The following is a 26045-nucleotide window of genomic DNA, read 5'->3' as shown; positions in this document are numbered from 1 at the left end:
ATTTTTAGCACGATTGTCTCATTATGTTCCAAAAACTGTCTACTTTCATAATATATATGGCTTGTACCGAGCCACTTCCCACATTTCCCATAATAAATTAGCAACGTTTTTTTTGGCCATTTTGGAGGAAGTCATTTTTCTATGGAACCACTCACACGATTTTTAGCACGATTGTCTCATTATGTTCCAAAAACTGTCTACTTTCATAATATATATGGCTTGTACCGAGCCACTTCCCATATTTCCCATAGTAGATCAGCAACGATTTTTTTTGCCATTTTTGATTAACCTTCTTATACCTAAATTCCAACTAGTAATTTGTGTTAAAATTAAATTATAGTTTTCTAGTATTTCTTAAGTTTTATGTTTTTTGCTTTTATTTCCATTTGCATTAATATTACTATATAATTGGGTATTTTTACTTCCCGATTTTCTTAATTCCCATAAATTGGGTATTTCGACTTCCCGGTTTTTTAAATTCCCAAAATCGATGCTATCTCGTCGACGCTATCTTGGCTCACGTGTTTTTTGGTTATTATTTTTAAAACAGCTGATACGATCTTACGGAAAAACTAACTACAATATAACAGCATTCAGAACGGCACAGCACCGAAACATTACAAAACGCAAAGACTAATGGAGCATTAAGCCTGCGCTCACTATGATTAGCACTTGAGAAACTCATAAAGAGTATTCTCTGTTTATTTTTTTACACTTGTGCTCCAAACAAACACCAGAACGAAAAAACAAAAAAAAATTTTATTGGCACTTTCAATATTATGTTTTATGATTTGTATTTAATAAAAAAAAAACGTTTATTTAAATATAATTTCGCGTCCATTCGCGTTAAAGATATATATTCTTTTTATATCCTACACCACCATAGTGGGGAGGGTATAATGCATTTGTGCAGATGTTTGTAACGCCCAAAAATATTGTTCTAACACCCACCTTAAAGTATACCGATCAACTTAGAATCACTCCCTGAGTCGATTAAACGATGCACAGTGGTATAAGAATAAAAAAAGAGGGAAATAAATCTGTAACTTCTAAACCCTTACGCCGATTTGAATGAAATTTCACATGCGCAAATTTGTTTTTATTTTTCCATTTGAAATAGAAGAATCTAGATAACTGTGAAATTTTATTAAAAAATATTCATAAATAAAAATTTTATTTCAATTTGAAAAATTTGTATCTATGCAAAATTCAATAAAAAGAATTTTTATTGTGGTATAAGAATAAAAAAGAGGGAAATAAATCTGTAACTTCTAAACCCTTACGCCGATTTGAATGAAATTTCACATGCGCAAATTTGTTTTTATTTTTCCATTTGAAATAAAAGAATCTAGAAAACTGTGAAATTTTATTAAAAAATATTCATAAATAAAAATTTTATTTCAATTTGAAAAATTTGTATCTATGCAAAATTCAATTTTTTAATTGTCAAAAGTTTTTGAAAAGTAGAAATCCTCTATACATTGATATATAACATGTCTACCTTATGTTTTTTACGTGTCAAATAAATTAGGGAAAACTTAACAACTCGCTTAGAATTTACCTAACATAGAAATTCATAAAAAAGCATGTTGCCTACATAATAACATTTTTATGAATGTAAATAACAGTGCTAGGTAAATTCTCAGCGAGTTGTTAAGTTTTCCCTAATTTATTTGACACGTAAAAAACATAAGGTAGACATGTTATATATCAATGGATAGAGGATTTTGTCTACTTCTCAAAAATGTATATAACTTTTGACAATTAAAAAATTCATGGAATATTTTTTTGAAAAATATGACAAAAAATGCTTTTAATTGAATTTTGCATAGATACAAATTTTTCAAATTGAAATAAAATTTTTATTTATGAATATTTTTTAGTAAAATTTCACAGTTATCTAGATTCTTCTATTTCAAATGGAAAAATAAAAACAAATTTGTAATCAAGTATCCCGCAATTCCCAAAAAATCCCAAAAATGGGATTTTTTCGTTTTTTGGCTATAATATCCATAATAGGGACGGGGTTATCGGAACCCTTTACAAAATAATTAAGAACTTATTGGGCCATCTAAAATAGGTTACTATATTTTGATATCGAGTATGCTATTTGAGAATTTTTGCCCTAAAATTGAATTTTTCATAAAAAATAGGCATTTTTTGAATGGACCTGATCCCGTCGGTATCAAAAAGTATAAATGTTTTTTTTCATTTAAAATATTTGGCGTAAAGTTAGCTTTTCAAAAAGTACAAACTCATTATACAGCCTCTTAGACAATTTTTAGATAACTTAAAAAGAATAAAAGTACTTTTTTCCCAAAAAAAATTGCGAAAAATCGCCTTTTTTAATTTTTTTATATTCAAATGCATGTAACTTTGGACCGAGTCATGATTTTTAAACACTTCTTTCTTTATTTGATATACAGATCTATTGTTAATCCTACAAAAGAAAAATGGATAAAATCGGAGAATATTTAGAACCGCGGTCACCAAAAGATGGGTAAAGATGTTGAACGAGGAGATCTATGTGTAATTTTTTTTAAATCGGAACACAAACGAAGAAATAGGACAATTTTAAAAATTGAACATACCCGAGGTGTCCTACTTTGGGAACCCCTGGTCCCGCTCCTGGTGGGGTCATGAGGTCCAACTTCAAAACTTAAACTCGACTACACTTCCTCTTTGCGCATGTGAAATTTCATTCAAATCGGCGTAAGGGGTTAGAAGTTACATATTTATTTCCCTCTTTTTTTATTCTCATACCACTGTGCGATGTCCGTCTGGCTGGCTGGCTGTCCATGTAAACCTTGTACGCAGAGTACAGGTCGCAATTTTGAAGATATTTCGATAAAATTTGGTACATATAATTTTTTCGGCCCAAGGACCAAGCCTATTGAAACTGGCTGAAATCGGTTTATTATTTCACCTAGCCCCCATACAAATGTCCTCTCGAATTTGGACTTTATCGGTCATAAATGTTTAATTTAACTACACAAATTTCGCTCCAAATAAGTTTTATATATACAAAATTCATGTCACCAAATTTTGTTACGATCGCTCCATAATTAGTCATTGGTCCCATATAGACCCGCTTCCGAAAATCACTTTAATGTGCATAAAAGACGTAAATAACTTTCATATAGACATAAATCACACGACCTAATTTCATGGTGATCGGTCCATAATTGGCCCACTTCCGAAAATCACTCACGAATATATATTATTGATATTTTTTTGCTCATTTACTTAGTGTAGGGTATTATATGGTCGGACGTCCGTTTAGCTTAACTATACAGAGATGTATTAAAACTTGAAAGGCAACACTTGATCGTGTAACATCCAAGTAAACTTGACTTGGAAAAATCTCGAAAGTAAGGCATGATATAGAATATCCAATATCTCAGTTATTTTTTTTATTTTTTTCTTAGCATATAAAATCCTCCGTTATACCATTGGAATCTTTTTTGCTCACTAAACATGTTTCTTGGATGTTCGAAAAATATGTAATTTTACTTTGACATTTGTATTTGAATTACAAAAAAATAGTTTAAAATGCTAAAAAAGAAATTTCGGTTAATCGGTTAATCGTCACAAATTAATCGTTTTATTTGTTATTTGAAAATCATGAATTTTGAAATATTCGAACAGTTAACCGACCAAAATTAATCGGTTAACCGATTAACGGTTAATCGATTGAATACCCTACTAGATGTGTTCAGATTGCATTGGTATGTTCACAAGAGTTGATCACCTTTACCGTAGCTACAACTTTGCTAAGTATTGATAAATTAGAAGGGACTTATAAAAAAGTAAAAAAAAATGTTTATTCCTATATTTTTTCAAAAAAAAGTGCACGAAAAAGCTATTTTTTGGGAAAAAATATTAACAAAAATTTTTTAGCGGACTATTAGCATGAGAAAACTTCAAAATAAATTTTAAATTTAATTTTTATTTCTATACAAATTTATTTTCAAATTGTATACTAGGCGTAAATACTTTTTATGTAAATTTAAAATACAAACAAAAAAATAATCGAGGCTATATTAACCAAGCTTGCATAGTTAATTTCTTTTTATATGAAAACTAAAAACTAAGTTTTATTATCTATGCCAATATGTAATTCAAACTATACACTTTACCTAAAAACTATGTTAATATAACTATTGGAATTAGTAATTTGATGTTTGGTATCTTCTTCGAAGTTTTTTTGTTTATTTTATTGTCAATCAGTGTTGCCAATTTAGCCCTTTTTGGGCTAAATTTAGCCCTTTTCAATCTTGTTTAGGCACAAAAAAATTAATTTAGCCTTTAGCCTTTTTTTTAGCCTCTTTTATTTTCATTTAGCCATTTTTGTGACTAAATCAAAACTTATGTACATATTTACTCTAATGATATAAAATCTGTTCAAAAAAATTGGCAGGAATATTATGACAAAAATTAACTAAAAATTTTGAACCAGTATACAAATTAAGCACATACAAATTGTTGGAACCTTCCAAATCGCTCTAGTTCTCAAATTATATCTTTAAATTTTGTCCAAAAATACATGTTGTATTATTGCATGGTTGCTCAGAATTTTGTGTTCAACGGCCAAAACTCTGTTACTTTTGAAACGATTGCGATTTTTTTGTATTTTTTTAATGTACAGATAACTTCTTGAACACCCATAGTTAAATGGTCATAAAATCATATATTAGACTCATAAATATAAGCAGGTAAAATAAAAACGACTACAAAGATTTAAATAAAAATGCCATAATTATTATAGAGAAAATTGGCGATATTTGAATAAAAATTGTTAATATTAATTAATAAAATTAACTTTATTTGGGCGATGTATTTTTTGACTCTTAAAAGTTAGGTTCCTCTAAAATTTAAATTTGACATACACACCGTTACAAAAGTATACATACGATCGACTTATTGGTCTTTTTTGTAAACATCTATTATATTAAAATACAAGGCCTGACTCATTCATTCACTCACCCACTCACTAATGAGTCAGTGAATGTGTGATTTATATTTTTAAATATATAGATGTTTAAAAAACGCCCAATAAGTTGATCGTATGTATACTTTTGTAACGGTGTGTAAATATAGTACTTTAAAAAATATTTTATAATGCCTTATACATGCCATGTATACCGTTTTCAATCCAATTAGATAGAAAAATTCAGTTCATTATCAAATATACAAAACTAACTTTTTTCCAAAATTTAATATTTATGTTTACAGCATGCCACACCCGTAATTTCTAATATTTTGATCAAATATTTTGGCTACCGTAGTTTTGATATGTTTACTAACCAAAGCTGTGAAAGAATGAATTCAATTCAGAATTAATTCACTTATATTTTAAATTCAGCTTGAAATTTTTGAATGTATCATTCAAATTATATAATTCGGCTTTAATTATTAGAATTTTCCATTCGTTAAGACCATTCACCGTAAATAATTCCTTAGCTTCATTCATAAGGCTGTACATTGAATAGAATTAATTCACAACAGAATTCATTCTTATAAGGAATGAATTCACTTGAATGATCATTCTATTTTTTTAATTCCTTCTATTACAAATTGAATGGTTGTAAAAAGTTTTAATTCAATTTGTAATAGTTTAATATTAAAATCAATATACATTCGGCAAACACGAAATATATATACATATTTATATGTCATAATGTCATCATATCTTATCATTTGTGAACTTTTACTAATTTAAGTTAGTAACAAAACTGCCAAGAAAAAATTATATAAAAAATATTGTTCAATAATTTATATTAAAATAAAAAAATTAGCGAATGTGATTTTTCCTCCGACGACTCAATTGAAGATGTAAATTATGACCCTCCTAAAGAAAAACGACAAAAACGATATCGCGAAAAAAATAGAAAGCCGAAAACATTTACAGATGTTTTGTTTAAATAATATTTTATAATAATAAAAAATGAAGTAATTTCAACCATAGATTAAATCCATCAACGAACATATTAAAGACAGATATACATTTAGATATCCGACACAGAATATCAAAAACGAAATAAAGGTGTTTTAGCTAGATGCAAAGAATGCAATACCGAAGTTAAAGGTACATTAAATGTAACCTCAAATTTTTTACGCCATTTAAAAAAACACGAAGACTTGTTTAACAAATATAAAAAAGGAAAAAGCGAAATTGTTAACAGGGAAAATGAAAATGACAAAATCGATAAGGCATTAATGGAAACAATTGCAGATTGCATGATTCCATTTACTTTAGTTGAAAGCAAAAGTGTTAAAAACTTTTTAGCTTTATTAATCCTAATTACTCACTGTCCAGCCGTCCAACAGCAATTAAACTTATAAATAAGAATTTTACTGAAGTAAAAATGAAAATCAAATTGCAACTTGAGAAAGTAGCTAATGTATGTACAACTGCAAATATTTGGTCGACCAGCACCCGGTCATTTTTTGGGTATACATGTCACTTAATAAATGACCATTTTGAAAGAAAGTCTGCAGCACTAGCGTGTAGAAGATTTACAGGTTGCCATAATTTTGTAAAAATTAATGAAATTATTGAAGAAATACACAACGAATACAACCTCAATAACAGACAAATTGTTGCTACAGTGACAGACAATGCGTCAAATTTCATCAAAACATTTAAGGAATACGGAATTGTGACCTTTTATGATTCATCGGATTGTTTAAATGAAGATGATGAATTCGAGTTTTATAATGACGATATTAAGAAATATCTTCCTGCCCATTTACGATGCTGCTCTCACACGCTAAGTCTTTTAGCCACCAAAGATTTTGAGTCAAATTTGAAGAAATATACATGTTTCGATTTTCATAAGAAGGTAAAAACATTAAAAAAAATTCCACTAATACAAAAATCGTTCTAAAATCTTTTTAGGTTTTGCAAAAATGCTCTCAGCTTTGGAACAGGTCTCGGCGTCCAAAGTCTGCTGAAGTAATCAAATCAATTTTGGGACATTCTTTAAAATGTCCTGTAATAACCCGGTGGACTTCACTTTTCGATGCTTTTGTTCAACTTGTGGAAATAAAAGAGAAACTTAAGAATATTTCAGCAATTTTAGAACTTACACCTTTTACCGACAATGATTTCCATTATATTTCAGAATATATTTCAATACACAAACCCATTGCAGAAGCAATAGATTTCTTGCAACAAGAAAAAAATATATTATATGGTTATATGCTTCCAACATTGGCTACAATTAGAAAGCATGCGAATCGCGAAGACGAATATAAATTTTAAAATAATGAATGAGGAGATTGTTGACGCAATGGAGACAAGTTTAATAAAACGTTTCGACAAGTATTTTGAACTGTCACCTAAAATTGATTTTGCTATAACGGCATCAGTTTTGTGTCCCGATGTCAAATTATGTTGGGTTAAAGCACTAAACCCCGAATTATCTCAATCCGAAATTGAAAATATCGGTAAACGCATCAAAACAAAAATTGACAATGAAATAGCAGAAGGCATTACCGCCATACAACCGCCAAGAAATTTTAACTTTGGATTTGAAGGTAATATAAAAATCACATTTGTTATAGCCTACATTTGTTACACAGGTGTTTGAGCTGATTTTTTAACTTATTAATACGCCATTTCAAATCGATTAAGATGGACATGGCTTATGAGTATGAAGTTATTATACATAGTAAGCACATATCGCACACCCAGTTTAAAAGTGACACAACTCAAAATGAATTTGTCGGGTTATATAAACCCGAAAAATTAATTTTACGCTTAAACTATACACAATACACTTGTTTATCTATACAAAAGATATCAGTGTATTCTGTTGTTAGTAACTGTGGCTAAAAAAACACTAATATCTTTCATTTTGTTTCAATTGGTATTTATTTTCGATTTCTGAAAAAATAAAATTTTGAGTTGTGTCACTTTAGAACTGGGTGTGCGATATGTATACTCATGATGTGGTCAGCAACACCCTACTGTACTTTCTTCTTTGATTTCTATGAAAATATAAAATTTTGTTATTTTTAGATAGCGCAATGGGATCTAGCAATACACACTCCCCAACTTCAGAATATCTAAATTACATGATTGATCAATCCACTGAAATCCAAATGCTGAAGAGGTATCCGAAATTTAAGAATCTTTTTATTAAATACAATACACCTCTTACATCATCGGCGGCAGTGGAAAGAATGTTTTCATACGCGGGTTTGGTCAATACTCCAAGACGCTCCTCATTAACCGATTTACATTTTGAACAATTAGTCATTTTAAAGGTTAATTACAATTGCGAATAAACTTAAAAAAAACATCTTTCATGTTATTTTGTTTTGGCAAACATTTATATGCTTATTTATTTATTATTTATAAAAAATACAAAAATCTAAATAAATATATGAGTATGTTAAACAAAATATAGTTTTATAAACTGGACCAATTAAATAAATATTTGCTAGCCTTTTAACTGAACTAACAAGAACTTTACACTAAAATATTTTTGAATTTAAAATCAAAATGTTCATTCAATCTGTTACAAATGGAATGGTTAAAAAATTATTTAATTCAATTTGCAATAGATTGAATTTGAAAAAAAAAAAATGTAATTCATAGTGAATTTAATATTGATTAGAATTCATTCAGAAGGAATTTATCATTCCATAGGAATTAATTCGCCTAGGAATTCATTCAACAACATCAAAAGCTTTAAGAATTAATTATACGAATTAAAACTTACAGAATGCCTTATAAGAATTGTTAATTCCTTAAAATATAGTTCAATTTCTAAAATAGAATTAGGGAATGAATTCTTTTACAGCTTTGTTACTAACTAATGGCAAAATTTATGTTTTTGCCAATGAAAATCAATTCTGTCCGACGACGTGTATAATTTTTAGAATATTTTTATCCGGCATTACATGAGAGGCATATTTGAAATACATTCACTTATCAAAATATTCTCCATCGATTTCGTAGTTATCACAAAGGATTACTTTGTACATAATTTGTCTTTCATATAAAAAATTTGCCGCGGAGCATTTTGCAGGCCAGGTGATAAATACGAGATTTTAAAAACATCGGCATGTGTTTGTGTTTATTCTATGCATAAGGGTATGTATGAAATTATCTAAAATTTTAGTTATATTAACTAAGAAACTTTGCAAATGCCATTCTACCCTTGCGCTTAGTTAAATTTATACCATATTTTTAGGAAATATAACCTATGGATTTTTTTGTGTGTATGCTAATTATATGCGCATAAAAGCAAAGTATTCTACATCAAATGGACGCCATTTCGATGCAATCATCTGATTAGGAAAAATGATTGGTCAAAATTTAATTTGCATGAAAATCGCAGCCCTGGTCATTATTAACATGTTTGTTAATAATGTTAATCTTTTTCGTTTTAGGTTGGATGCATGCATTAGCAGAGCGATTAAAAATTCCAATTGCAAATATAACAAATGCCGAAGCCTACTCAACTGCTCTGTATTTTACTTTTACGAGTCTAACCTCCGTTGGATTTGGGAATGTCTCAGCAAACACGACCGCTGAAAAAGTGTTTTCAATTGTAATGATGCTGATTGGAGGTATGTATTTAAAAACGATGAAATAATAGTTATATGCATTCATGCTAAGTTGTACAAATCAATGGTTTTGAGTAGAAAGACAAAGTCGATGTTCTCGAATCAATTTTATTTTCGTTAAAAAATTTGGATCCATTTTTGTTCAGTTCATTATAGGTTGTGTTCTTTCTTCGCAACCGAACATGGCCACTATTATTTAATATGCTGCGGCCTAATGGAATTCAAGCTTCATGGCATGTTTAGATCTTTATGTGTATTCGATTTTTCTGCCGAAATTATGAATTTGCCCGAACGCTGCTATACTCCAAATTGCCAAGATATTTATTTATATATTGATTCCTATGGTTCCAAGTTGGAACAAAGGGCCGTGAAATGCCAAGATACTTGGAATAAATTGACAAGGAAATCCAGTTCCAGGTTCCCCATTGATTTTCCACCGACGCATTAGGTCGCATTAACATTGTCCATCCAAGAAACGATGAGTTTTTCTATTTGCGTTTGCTATTAGTCAACGTTGGTGACCCAACATTGAATTGTGTGACACGTATAGAGAAGCGTGTCAACTCTTGCGATTGTTAGAGAATGACACTCATTGGGAATACATCCCCAGACATTGTGTTCGATAATTATCTCAACATCCAAACCGACTGATTTGTGGAGCAAATCAAATGCTTATTAGAACCAAGGTTGCCAATTTAGCCATAAAAAAATGGCTAGATTTAATCTAGCCGGAAGATTTTGCCATTTTATTTTGTCCTAGCCTTTTTTATTTTAAACTTTTCTTGAAATTTTTTAAAAAATATACCAATATTTTGAATCAAATGACAAAGAAATAGTCTTTTTAAAAAAAAAATCTTACGTAGTGGATTTGATGATAACAGGCTGCGTAATTGTTTACAAAGCAAACACAGCAGTCATATTCAAAAATCAATTTTGCATTTATTTAATGGATCCGATTTTGTTTATAAGTGCCCAGAAAGTTGTTTAATTTATCAAAAAGGAACCAATTTATATTGATATTACAATTTTTTTAATCTGCTAAGAAATGTAATATTTTATATATTAGTAAATTCGATCTCACTAAATAAAAAGACAATATTTATGAATTTGTATTCAGTCATTTTGGGTTTTAGCCATTTCTAGCCATTTTTAATTCTAAATCTAGCCATTTTCTGAGCAGAAGAGATGGCAACCTTGATTAGAACATCAAATCCAAATTTGCAACTGAGCGAGGAATTTTACAACTAGGTTTTGATATTAATTGAGGACAAGTGCTTTATGATGTCGAACAACGTATTATACGATGCACGACGAATTTGGTCAAGAGTTGCGACACGAAAAATTATATGATTGAGCTGCCTGGAGGGAATTAGTTCGAACAAACGTTCCACTGTTGAATCGACAACAAAAATATGCGTTCGGCACTCGTATGAAAGTTGTGAAAGATGGAACTGGAGGTATATTTTTTGACGCTCCCTGTGGAAATGTAAAAATGCTTTTGATCGCGTTAATTTTGGCAACAATACGTTAGCAGAATTATATTGCACTTGCTTCATCAGGAATTGTAGCTACGTTGTTGGAAGGCAGTCAAACTACTCATTCTGCACTCAAGTTTCCAAAAACAGTACGATGGCCAAAGTTTTACTGCAAAGCAAACTGATAGTTTGCTTTGTAAACAAAACTAAAAAGTTGATAATTAATACAATTTACAAGTTTTGCAAAGTATAATAATAAATAAAGTTATTAAAAAATCGCCATGCCACTAGAACATGAAATGTAGGAACAAAATTAACATATTTTGAGAAATATTAAAATAAAAGCTTATTTTTACTTAGAATATATAGATATTTACTTGTATATGAGTTTTTGTCTTCGTAGGATACCGATAACCTATTCCCAGGTATAACCAAATAAAAATAATTATTTTGACGGCAGTTTCAAAACTTCATTTTAAATTTTTTAAAAATTTTGTTAAACAAATTTCAGAATTTTTTAATCATCACATTGGGATTTATTAAGAACATAATAGGGAATAAAAATATGAAAAATTATGACAATACCTCCTATAGTTTTTCCGTACCTGCGATTTAAATTTTGCGATTATCGAGAAAAACTAATTATTTAGCCATATTTTGGCGAATTAGCCGAATTTCCTTACTGTTAAGAATTTTAAGTAAAATCTATTCAGAGTATTATAGTCCTTGTAATTTTAAATATAGTCTGAAAGGTCTACTAAACGTTAACCCTTAAATCGTGAAGGCCAAAGGTAAATTTTTTCAATATTTGGAAGTTCTAATCGAAAGATAGCGAAATGTTATATACTTTTGGGCCGATTTTGATGAAACTTAAGAAGAATATAACATGATGTCTAGTATTTATAATAACAGTTAAAAAGACACTCATCTTTTAAAATCACAAAAAACACATTCAATATGAATGGTGCAAACTTTAATGTTTTTCAGAGTTAAATAAACTCAATAATTCAAGTTTAATTTTTTAAATTTAATAAATCAAAAGTACACTAAGGGGTTAAAATCAATTTTATTATTCAAAAATCCTCAATAAAATATTAATTACGTTATTAAAGCAAAAATAAGGAATAAATACAATATTTTGCCGTTTGAAAAATATGTGGTCAAAATTGAACAAAATTGTGAGCATTTTTCAAAATGGCTTCGTAATACTATTTTCTAATACACAACACAATATTTTAAAGTTTTTTTGATTTTTATAGGATAAAAATCAAATTTTCATCAGCACTATTGAAATTGACTATATTTTAATGGTTTTAGAAGTTTGGGGTCACTTTAACCCCAAGTGCTATTATGGGTTAATTTTAATTTTTCTGCTGTTTTTGTAAATACTAGGTTTTGTGTTATATTTTTCTTAAGTTTCATCAAAATCGGCCCAAATTATATAACATTTCGCTATCTTTTCCTTAGAAATTTAAAATATTCAAAAATTTGACCTTTGGCCTTCACGATTTAAGGGTTAAAGTTTTCCGCTTTTAGTAAAACTTTCAGACTATATTTGAAATTATCTTGACTATATTATTCTGAATAGCTTTTACTTAAAAATCATAACAGTAAGGAAATTCGACTTATTCGCTAAAATATTAGTTTTTCTCGAAAATCGCAAAATTTAAATCGCTGGTACGGGAAAACTATAGAAGGTATTTTCATATTTTTTGCATACTTTTATTCCCTATTATGTTGTCAATAAATCCCCATGTGATGATCAAAAAATTCTGAAATTTGTTTAACAAAATTTTTAAAAATTTGAAATTGGAGTTTTGAAACTGTTGTTAAAAAAAATATTTTTTTTGGTTATACCTGCGAATTGGTTAACGGTATCCTACGAAGACAAAAACTCATATACAAGTAAATATCGATATATTCTAAGTAAAAATAAGCTTTTATTTTAATATTTCTCAAAATATGTTAATTTTGTTCCTACATTTCATGTTCTAGTGGCCTGAGACACGTTAATGGCCTGGCGATTTTTTAATAACTTTAACAGAAAGACGTACACATTTCGATTCTTTTAAATTAAATTGCAAAAGTAATTATTTAATGGCAAAATTTTTACAAAAACTGCAAAAAATTAATTTTTTCCCCTTGTAAATGCACCTCAAAACTAAATCGCTAAGTCGGCACGGGTTGCCCTTCTTAGAACAAGCTAAAAATTCTTTTGGTAGTATTTTATGTCATTACGAAAGTTTTCAGGGGGTACCGTCTCAACTGTTTATATTAAATTGTAATTTTTCGAAGAAACCGAAAACCGGTTTCTAAAAAATGTCGAAGAATCGATCACCCTAGTATATATAAGTTTGTCCAGGGCACACTTAGAAAGTTTGAATTGTCAATTCACTTGTGGTTTTTGTGGCGAAAAACACAACAAACCCAAAAGCAAAAACAACAACAGGCAACTTTGACAGTTCACCTACCTTTTAACAAAAACAAAGTTCCTGTTGTTTTTGTATTTGTTGTAGTGATGCAGCCACCTTTTTAAGTGTGCCCTGAGTTTGTCATTCCGTTTGTAATTTCTACATTTTTCATTTGCGACCCCACAAAGTATATAGTACATATATTCTGGATCTTTATAGATAGCGAAGTCTATATAGCCATGTCCGGCTATCCGTCTGTCCGTCTGTATGTTGAAATCAACTTTCCGTACCCACCAAATAACATACATACATGATACATATATCAATATATCGGGAATTCTTCCGGCTCGATTGATATTTAAAATCGACAAAAATCGGCCCACAAATGGCTGAGATATATAAAAACCGGGACAACCTCGATTTTTGCCCTATTTTTTATCTATATCTGGATTACTAAGTCATTAATATAGACAATATTGATATCTAATGATAGATATTTCAAAGTCAATTGCAACAATGTATATAAGGATATACAGTGGTCGACATAAGTCTACGTACGACCACAATTTTTGCCACTTTATTAGAGAAAACCCGGTAAATAATAAAATAATGCAGTTTTGTTTGAAATCTATTTTTATTGCTATGCACCAAAAAAAATATTGTTGCAATGTAAACTTGCAAAATTATTCATAAAAATCAATAAAAAAAACATTGACAAAAGTCTACATACGACCATGCTGTGGTTTTTTTTAATACTAACAGATTAGCATGCAATTTATTTAGTCTACAGTTCAGACAATATTCAGTAACTTTGAAAACACTGGTAGATTTAAAAACAAGCTGCGAAGTGGTCGCCCAAAGAAACTACATCGTAGAGATGTAATCTTCATTTTAAAAGAAGTCAACAAAAACTCAAAAGTAAATACCACAAAATTGGCCAAAGAACTCGCAACAAGATCAGAAGTTATTGTTCATCCACGAACAATTCAAAGAACCTTAAATAATAATGGTAATTAAAGCAGAACTCCTCGTAAATTAGCGAGCGGATCGCAAACTTCGTTCGGAATTCGCCCAAAAGCACTTTGTTCACTGATGAGTTGATGTATAACATATTTGGAAGTGATGGGAGAGATAAAGTGTGGCGCAAAACAAATACAGCAATGGATCCGAAAAACTTACTCGCTACAGTTAAGCATGGTGTTGGCAGTGTGATGGTTTGGGGTACTGTCGCTGTTTCTGGAGTGGAAAAGTTAGTGTTTATTGAGGATAATATGGATCGTTATCAGTACAAATCCATTTTGGAACAAAATTTGAGACCATCCGTTAATATTTTAACTCTTGGTTAAAGTTGGATTTTTCAGCAAGATAACGATCCGAAACATTGGTCTCAAATTGTCAAAGATTGGCTACTCTACCATGACCCATGACAATTGTACCACGTGTGGGAAATTCTACAACGGAAGATCCGAAAACATCTTATTACTTGTGCACCAATGTTAAAGGAGAACCTTCTCGAAGAATGGCAAAATATAACGTCCGCAGAACTGGAAAATTTAGTTGCTTCGATGCCCAGACGCTTGTAGATGACCGTGATGGCCCAACGAAATATTGAATTTAATGAAAATTTGTATTCGCTGAAAAATGTTTATTTAGTGATCTGTACACTAAATATGCAGACTTTTGTCATCATATTTTTTTAATTTTTTGTGAATAATAGATTAAATTAATTATAAATTTAGCCATATTTTTTGTTATAAATATTACTAAAAATGCATTTGAAATAAAACTGCATCATTACTTATTATGGTTTAGAAGTCCGCGAGTTACGAAAATAATAGTCGTATGTAGGTCACTGTAGCAAAATGGACCTACAATGGGTCAAAATCGGGAAAAAAATTTTAACCCGAATTTTTTTTTATAAAAAATTTTTTTTTGTCATAAATTATTTTTCCAAAAAAATTTTTTTAAAAATTAAAAAAAAAATTGGAAAAAAAACTTAAATACAATTTGGAAAAAAAAATTTGTTTACTTTTTAAAACAAAAAAATAATAACTTTGTTTAATATTAATATTTAAAAAAAAAATATTTTTAAGTATAATTTGGTGAAGGGTATATAAGATTCGGCGCAGCCGAATATAGCTCACTTACTTGTTTTTTTCGTAGAAAACTTCAAAATTTAAGATATTAATATCTACTACTTAAATCAGGTTTTATTTCTGAAATCGCATGATTTGTTGAAAATTTATTTAAGAAATAGTAAAACGTCATAAAACATTCATAGCCATTTTTATCGAAACGACTTTGTTTTGAATTATGACGTTGTTGCAGCAAATGAGCGATATGTATATCGTCTCGGTTTTTACACTTTTTTCGAAATTCCTTCAGGCACATCGATTTTGTTAATCTACTCTAAAAACCAAGAATTTTGGTGTATAAAACTTAAATATGAATGAACGGGAAGTGGTCTCTCAAATCGTTTTTTATTCAAAATGCATTTTTTCCAAAAAATTAAAAAATCTTGCTTTGGTAATTTGCCTCTAACTCAAGCAGTTCTTAGCATGCATTAGAAAGCTAATTAAATTTTCCTAAATGTTTCTTAAAGCAACAATGCCATTTTGTTCGATGGTTTTTTATTCATAGCTTTACAAATTCAGATTTTCAAATACAAACTTATCATTTTTTATACCCTCATTCCGTGTGTAACATTGAGAAATATTCATCTGAGACTTAACAAAGTATATATATTATATATTATTATGAAATTCTAAGTCGACTGAGCTATGTCCGTCTGTCTGTCCGTCTGTGTAAAACACGCTCACGTCCAAAATAAGCAAACAAACTTAGCAGTTTGGTATTGAAAATCAGCGAAATCGGTACAGTAGAACCAAAGTTATGAATCAAAATGTGGGACAGCCTAAAAAAAAATTGATAATTTTCACATATTTTTGGTCATTGGTGTATATATATTGCAGCTAACACCATAAAATTTTGCACTCGTTACTTTTATGATAAAAGGAGTAACTCTGATAAAAATTATAAGAATCGGTCCATGATTTCTCCTAGCCCCCATACAAATTTCTTCCCGAAATATGGTTCTATGGTCTATAAATGCCTACAGAATAGCGGTATACATAGAAAATTCAGCAAAAATAAGTTTCGTGGTAAAAAAATTACATTACAAAATTTTTCGTGGATCGGCCCATATTTGACCATAGCCCCCATATAAAGTAAATTTACGAAAATCACTTAAATAAGCATAAATATCTCAAAAATATCGCTATCAAGTGGAAATTCGACATAAATAATCTCCATGTATACCAAAACCGCAGCACCAAATTCTATGAAGATCGCACAGTGGGGGATCTGAAAAAAAAGTGGAAATAAATCTGTAACTTCTAAACGAATAGCCCGATTTTAATAAAATTTCCCATGGCTATAGAGGAGGTGTGATAAGTTTAAGTTTTGAATTTGGGCTTAAACAACCCAAAGTGGGGCACCTCGGGTATATCAAAAATTAAAAATAATGCCAAATTTTTGTTTGCGATCCGATTTGAAAGATTTTTATATATATGGAATGTACTAGACGAGATCTACAAAAAACATTGCTTTAGCCATATATTATCTCTTATAGTTTACGAGTTATTCGCATTTGAAAAGTAAAATTTTATTTTTTTTGCCTACCTTGGTCTGCCATTTTGCTAATAACGGATCCAATTCTTTCCCAATTTTCTTGAAGTATCTTTTATTAATAATCTTAAGAAAGAATTGTTAAAAAATATCTACTGACTCAAAAGTTATGTGCATTCAAACTTAAAAAAAATAAAAAAGTCGTTTTTTCGCCATTTTTTTTCGAAAAAAGTACCTACATACATTAATTTTAAATTATTCAGAAAATGAGAAAAAAATAAATAATGTGTTTATATTTTTCTGAAAGATAACATTTCGGGAAATATTATAAAAGCAAAATAATATCAAAATTCGTATTATTGCGTGGTCCAGAGCCTTCCGAAGTAGACCTATTTTTTATGTAAATTTCAACTTTAGACAACATATTCTAAAATCGCATAGCTGCTTTTAAAAAATTAAGACCAGTTTTGTATGTCCCAATCTGTTCTTCAATATCATGCAAAGGGATTTCACAGCTCCGAGCTTGGTACCTTCAATAGATCCAAAAATCAAAAATCAAAAAATTCCCAATTTTGGGATTTTTGAAAAGTTTTTTGGGAATTGTGGGATTCTCAATAACAAATCTAAATCCAAATTTTCACTTTTGCATTCCGACAAAAAATTGGTATATAATTGTAAAATTTAATTAAAAAATATTCATAAACCAAAAAGTTATAGCAGTTTAAAAATTTAAATTTTCAACAAAAAATAAAAAAAAAAAATTTATCTTTTTTTTGCAAAAACTCTTCTATGAAGTTTTTAATTTTCAATATATTTAAACATTTTTGAAAAGAAGATGCAATTTCCAAAATATTGATGTATAATATGTCTACCTTATTTTGTACACGTGTCACAGTAATGAACGAATGATTAACATGTCTAGTGAAATTTCATCACCAAGTTATTTTCTTCCATAACAACTTCAATGTTAGGTACTTATATAATACATAAGTACAAACATTAAGCGATTGCAACTCTTTTTTAACAATGAATCCCAGGTATAATATGAAATACCTGGGATATCCCTAAACCATATTTCATACATAATACTATTTTTTTACTACAGGTAATATAACAGGTAAATTTCCAAATATACCTTCACCTATATAAACGTTGACTACAGGTAACCTATTATATGAAACTCATGAAGAATAATTAATATATAATCATACTCAATCCACAATTGACATTAGTTATAATTAGCTAAAGATGATCACATTAAAAAAAAAACTTTGTCCTCCATTTTACTTAAACATAAAACTGATCAATTTCAAGATAAAGTCAACCTCATATTGAAATTTATCGAAAGTACGCATAATAATAAAGTGGATAAAACGGAATTATGTAAAATCGAAAAGTTTGTTAAATCCTTTGACATAAAATGGAAAACCGTAAAATTTTCTGCTACGAAATTTGAATCCAAATATTGTGATTGGTTGGATGAAAATATAGAATTTTATGTGTCCACGTCTGCCTTTGGTGCTCCCCGTAAGGAATACATGGAATTGTGCCCAAAATCCAAGAAAAAGCGGTTATCGGATTCACTATCAACCCTGTCTACTAAGGAAGTTTCGGATACATTTAAGGCTATGTTAAAGCAAGAAAAACAGCCTTTGGAAGCTGTTAAAATCGCTGATATTCTTCCGAATGCATCGCCTAGACGATTAAAACGAATTGTTAAGAGCATACCTAACCATCATCTAATACTGCTTTTACCGAAGAAGAGGCTATTGCGCTTATGTTGCAGCTGGAACTAATAGGGGGGTCAGACGGCATGTATTGCTTGTGTATTGGGACATGTATTCGATACATATGGAATTCCATGTGTATGTCAAAATTCACGTTATACATACGATTCATAATTTCCACGATCAAACGTACATATGTAATTGCATGTGACATAACCTCTATTAGTTTATATGTTTGTTGTTTTTAACAATATATTTATTTAAAACATTTTTGAATCACAATACATATATTTAATGCAATGAAATTTATTTTGTTATGATTTTTCTTTACTCATTTTTGTTTTGTTTTTTTTTATTTTGCACTCACACAGTGTTGTATTTCAAAATACAACACTGTTATACACACGAAAATAGAACATGCTCTAATTGCAAAAAAAATGTCACGAGTAATACACATGTATTTTACATACACAAAGTTTCGTATGGATCACACGGTATGTACATGTTTACATATGGAAAAATGTCCCAATACATGGCACAAAACACAAGCAATACATGCCGTCTGACCCCCCTTTAATTGCCAAAAATGTCACGAGTAATACACATGTATTTTACATACACAAAGTTTCACATGGATCACACGGTATGCATATGTTTACATGTGAAAAATGTCCCAATACATGGCACAAAACACAAGCAATACATGCCGTCTGACCCCCCTTTAAGCCGTGATAATTATATAACTTTAAGAAAGGCATTGTTGGGAAAAGGAGTTGAAGTGTTACCATCATATGGCTCAATTCAGGAAAAGAAAAAGAGTATTATACCATCACCTATTGAAGTTACTGATCGGAAAGCTAGAATTGGACTCTCCACTCTACTCGAAAATACAGCATTAAGGATTGCTTGCGACTTTTCTACAGAACAGCTAAACAAAATAAATACTTATGATCTGCAACTAATCTGTAAGTGGGGATGTGATGGCTTATCATCTCTTTCGGAATATAAGCAAACTACATCAGTAGTATAAATATGGGGTTTCTGGCGTGATTTAGAGGAATTTTTTTCCTCTAAACTGGCAGTGAAGAGGAATATTGAAAAGTTGTTATGAGGAATATTGAAGAGCATTTTCTGAAATTAAGGTAGCTACAATTTGATGACGAGGAATTGTTGGCAGAGAAAAAGGTAGCGACAATTTGATGACGAGGAATTGTTGGCAGAGAAAAAGGCAGCGACAATTTGTAAATTTTTGTTTTCTTGCTTCAGGTAATTTGAGCAATGTATAAAAATGCTTTGTGTGTTGTATTGTGTGGAATTGATTTTGTTTTTTTATTTCATTAGTTTTGTTGTACTATTGTGTAGAGGCTTTTAATGCAGTTTTAATAGGAGGGTTTATTTTCTTTTAATTAGTCTACATTAGGGTACACAATTTTTAATGGGATAATTTTTTTGTTTTTATTCACATTTAACATATTCATATCTAGAATACTTTTAAAATTAGTATATGGCTCAATATTTACACAACGAACGTAAATTAACATTCTTCTCAATTTGAAATTACAAAATGAAAATAGAATTTTAAAGCATACGCCACTTAAATTGTACATCATAATGGAAAATATAACCACAAAAATTAAAAATCTCCTCAGTATAACATAAAATCGAAACAATTTTCATAGAAGCAAATATAACCACGAAAAATCTCTTTATTCAAATAAAAATTTAAATAACTATAACAGGTCTCACTAAGCCTTTAATTCACAAGTCTCCACTAAATATAACTTTAAAACGAAAATAAAATGTTAATAAAAGTCTTTACTTTAACCAAATTTTAAGAAAAAAATATGAATTACCTACTTAAAACAATATAAAATAAATCCCTACACCAGTTTTACAAATTTCAAACATTTTAATTTCAGAACAAGGTCTCAGATATAAAAATAAATTCACAAAATAAATATTTTAATCCAAATTTCATCCAAAATTTAAGAAACAATTACCAATTATTTAACTGCTACAAATCAATAATAAATTATATTCAAACTTAGTTTTCAGTCTTTATTTGGGAATTGAACTTTCAACCTCCTAATTGATAGATTAGCTCATTACCAAATAGCCTGTCGAGTCATCTCAACTATATAATAATAACTTTATAATAAAATAATAAAATTCTGGTTATTGAAATTACTTTTTAAACCCTAAACAACAATACTAGATGTATAACAAGGTCTCATTAAAAATAATTACAAGTCTCCACTTATTATAACTCCACTAAAACATAATTTTAACAATCAATGAAATCCCCTATAAAGTAAATAAAATTACACTAGTTTACAAGGTTTTTGCTCATGAATTGAAAAAATATTTAAAAAAATCCTGGACGTCAAACTTTTGAGATATTTATTAAAAACGAAAAATATAAAAATGTACATTAAATTAGGACACAAACATTAAAAGTAAAGTGTTTTAGTCCTCTTTTTATAATTATTTTCATTTGTCTCCCTCACGATACTCCAACAGTAGTCTCCTAGCATATTCTGATCCCAAAAACCTTGATAATTCCTCTCGAAAACTTCAAATCTTCATGGAAACGCTCTCTATGTTCGTCCCTCATGTGTCCGAGGTTTTCCGGGAAAAAATCCACATGAGAATGTAAAAAGTGAATTTTGAGGGATATATTTACACCCATCAGTTCAAAATTAAGTAATAAATTCGCAACAATATCTCTGTAATTTTGACTTTTCTTATTCCCCAAAAATTCTTGAACAACAAGTTTAAAAGAATTCCATGCTGCATTTTCAACATCGGTTAATAGACACTCAAATTTGGTATCAACCAAAATTTTTCTTATTTGAGGACCCACAAATATCCCTTCTTTTATTTTGGCCTCAGAAAGACTCGGGAACACGCTGCATAAATATTGAAATGCTGGTTTTGTCTTATCTAAAGCTTTTACGTAATTTTTTAATGTAAATAAGCATTTTGCAGTGTTTGTGTTATAGGAAAACCTCGATTTGACTGAATAATTTTTCAGCAAATAAAACAAAAATTTTCTGGGTTTATTTTACACTTTCTAGAAGACATTTTAAAATAGTTTTTACTTTAGAGTTTTGTATTTAATAGCGATTTATTAACGTTTATCTACAGGAAAGATGCACTTTTAAACAGTTTTTATTTTTTTCCCGTTCATTTTTTTGGAATTTGTCAAAAAAAGTACAACTCTGAAAGTATCTAGTAGCTTCGCCAGAGTGTTGAGTACCCAAAAACAATGTAAATACTTAATTACTACAATTCGGTACACTACAGTATGCATTAGTAGTACTCAGGGCAGGTGAAAAATAAAAACCCATATATCTCAAAATTTTGACGTATAGGTGGGAAACAAAAAATGGTCAATTAACTAGCGTCCCTAGCTCTTCTCAAAAATATAAGTTTCATTCCATGAGGAAACAAAAATGTTTGATTTGTAAACTAGTGTTATCAATTAATGAAATGAAGAATAATAAAAATAGATTAATAATTTTTAATTCAAAATCAAATAAAGATTTCAAAATACAAAAATATAAATTTTAATATTAAACTACCTCAAGAGCATTAATGATCGAAATAATAAGCATTCAAAAAGAATTTTCCAGAATTTTCAACACAACATCTATTATAAAATTCTCCACTCAAACCTAACTTTGTCAAACAAATTTTAATCTCACATTTCTAACACAATATTTTAGATTCAAAAAGCTAATTAAGCAGATAATAAAATTTATCATTTTTAAAACATAAAATTAAATCAACAACAACTTTAACCACAACTTCAAAAATCCAATATTTTCAAAGTTTACATCAAGTCTACATAAAATAATATGGTCTACAAAATATTTCAAACTATAAATATTAAAAATTTCTACAATTGCATAACAACTAATGAATAATATATTCAATTCAAGTTTAAAAATTTTCTACTTTTTTACATTTCTACTTTTATAATTTTTTACTTATCTACTTTTTACTTTTTTACATTTTTACTTTTATAATTTTTTACATTTCTACTTTTCTACTTTTATAATTTTTACTTTTCTACTTTTTTACATTTCTACTTTTATAATTTTTACTTTGATCATTTTTTAAATTTCTGCTTTTATAATTTTTTGCTTTTCTACTTTCTACTTTTTTACATTTCTACTTTTATAATTTTTAGTTTTCTACTTTCTACTTTTTACTTTTATAATTTTTTACATTTCTACTTTTATAATTTTTTACTTTTCTACTTTTCTACTTTTTTACATTTCTACTTTTATAATTTTTTGCTTTTCTACTTTTTTTACTTTTCTACTGTTATAATTTTTACTTTTATCATTTTTTAAATTTCTGCTTTTATAATTTTTTGCTTTTCTACTTTTTACTTTTTTACATTTCTACTTTTATAATTTTTAGTTTTCTACTTTTTACTTTTATAATTTTTTACATTTCTACTTTTATAATTTTTTACTTTTCTACTTTTTTTACTTTTCTACTGTTATAATTTTTACTTTTCTACTTTTCTATTTTTTACTTTTCTACTTTTATAATTTTTACTTTTCTACTTTTTTACATTTCTACTTTTTACTTTTATAATTTTTTACATTTCTGCTTTTATAATTTTTTGCTTTTCTACTTTTTACTTTTTTACATTTCTACTTTTATAATTTTTAGTTTTCTACTTTTTACTTTTATAATTTTTTACATTTCTACTTTTATAATTTTTTACTTTTATAATTTTTTACTTTTCTACTTTTTTACTTTTCTACTTTTTTACATTTCTACTTTTATAATTTTTTGCTTTTCTACTATTTTACTTTTATAATTTTTTACTTTTCTACTTTTTTTTACATTTCTACTTTTATAATTTTTTGCTTCTCTACTTTTTTTATTTTTCTACTTTTTACTTTTTTACATTTCTACTTTTATATTTTTTTACATTTCTACTTTTATAATTTTTTACTTTTCTACTTTTTACATTTCTACTTTCACAATTTTTTGCTTTTCTACTTTTTTTTACTTTTCTACTTCTACTTTTATAATTTTTACTTTTCTACTTTTTACATTTTTACTTTTATAATTTTTTACATTTCTACTTTTATAATTTTTTGCTTTTCTACTTTTTTACTTTTATAATTTTTTACTTTTCTACTTTTAAAATTTTTACTTTTTTCTTTTCTACTTTTTTACTTTTCTACTTTTTACATTTCTACTTTTATAATTTTTTGCTTTTCTACTTTTTACTTTTTTTACATTTCTACTTTTATAATTTTTTACATTTCTACTTTTATAATTTTTTGCTTTTCTACTTTTATAATTTTTACTTTTCTACTTTTTACTTTTTTACATTTCTACTTTTCTAATTTTTAGTTTTCTACTTTTTACTTTTATAATTTTTTACATTTCTACTTTTATAATTTTTTACTTTTTACATTTCTACTTTTATAATTTTTTGCTTTTCTACTTTTTTACATTTCAGAACACATTAATCATAATGAAATAATCCAGACACTTCGATTACATGAAAAATTAGGTGTTACATATAAATTTACATATAATACATATTGCTTAGCAATTTCTATATTACATATGTATGTACTTATTTGAATTGAAATATTTTTTTATTTTAGAAAACTCGGTCAAGCCCGACCATAGTTTTCTACTTTTTACTTTTATAAATTTTTACATTTCTACTTTTATAATTTTTTACTTTTATAATTTTTTACTTTTCTACTTTTTTACTTTTCTACTTTTCTACTTTTTTACATTTCTACTTTTATAATTTTTTGCTTTTCTACTATTTTACTTTTATAATTTTTTACTTTTCTACTTTTTTTTACATTTCTACTTTTATAATTTTTTGCTTCTCTACTTTTTTTATTTTTCTACTTTTTACTTTTTTACATTTCTACTTTTATATTTTTTTACATTTCTACTTTTATAATTTTTTACTTTTCTACTTTTTACATTTCTACTTTCACAATTTTTTGCTTTTCTACTTTTTTTTACTTTTCTACTTCTACTTTTATAATTTTTACTTTTCTACTTTTTACATTTTTACTTTTATAATTTTTTACATTTCTACTTTTATAATTTTTTGCTTTTCTACTTTTTTACTTTTATAATTTTTTACTTTTCTACTTTTATAATTTTTTGATTTTCTACTTTTTTACTTTTCAACTTTTTTTTACTTTTCTACTTTTAAAATTTTTACTTTTTTCTTTTCTACTTTTTTACTTTTCTACTTTTATAATTTTTTGCTTTTCTACTTTTCTACTTTTTACTTTTTTTACATTTCTACTTTTATAATTTTTTTACATTTCTACTTTTATAATTTTTTGCTTTTCTACTTTTATAATTTTTACTTTTCTACTTTTTACTTTTTTACATTTCTACTTTTCTAATTTTTAGTTTTCTACTTTTTACTTTTATAATTTTCTACTTTTTACTTTTATAATTTTTTACATTTCTACTTTTATAATTTTTTACTTTTTACATTTCTATTTTTATAATTTTTTGCTTTTCTACTTTTTTACATTTCAGAACACATTAATCATAATGAAATAATCCAGACACTTCGATTACATGAAAAATTAGGTGGTACATATAAATTTACATATAAAAACATGGGTTTTTATAATACATATTGCTTAGCAATTTCTATATTACATATGTATGTACTTATTTGAATTGAAATATTTTTTTTATTTTAGAAAACTCGGTCAAGCCCGACCATATAATACCCTACACTAAGTAAATGACCAAAAAAATTGGGTAACATGACTTCCGTATATATAAAACTTATTTGCAGAGAAATTTGTGTAGATACCTATAAAAATTAAACATTTATGATCGATAAAGTCCAATTTCTGGTGGACATTTGTATGGGGGCTAGGTAAAATAATGGACCGATTTCAGCTAGTTTCAATAGGATTCGTCATTGGAAATATCTTCAAAATTGCGACCTGTACTTTTCGCACAAGGTTTACATGGATAGCCAGCCAGCCATGAAAACTGAATTCAATAAATGAATCAACAACACAAAGAGGGTCAACAACCCAACTCTGTAAAAATGCATTGTAAATTCGTTATCAGATACTATGTTCAAGGTTAAATTCGAAGAAATTTTTATTTTATTTTAAATATTAATGTGTTTTAAATTACAACTTAATACCGGCACGCAACAAACAAAAAAACTATGCATTCTA

The 26045-nt window shown here is 28.0% G+C and overlaps 1 protein-coding gene across 1 annotated transcript in view; it reads left to right on the top strand.

The window, feature by feature from the left end:
- Positions 1-26045, top strand: part of Elk (Eag-like K[+] channel) — a 464478-nt gene that overhangs the window by 204267 nt on the left and 234166 nt on the right. Inside the window, exon 5 of the mRNA XM_065512744.1 lies at positions 9406-9585. Within this exon, the coding sequence (XP_065368816.1) occupies positions 9406-9585 (180 nt within the window). The remainder of the gene's footprint in view (positions 1-9405; positions 9586-26045) is intronic.

The sequence above is a fragment of the Calliphora vicina genome, chromosome 5, assembly GCF_958450345.1.
Source record: "Calliphora vicina chromosome 5, idCalVici1.1, whole genome shotgun sequence".
Lineage (NCBI taxonomy): Eukaryota > Metazoa > Arthropoda > Insecta > Diptera > Calliphoridae > Calliphora > Calliphora vicina.
Note: the sequence above shows the minus strand (reverse complement) of the source record. Positions and strands in the feature narration are given on the sequence as shown.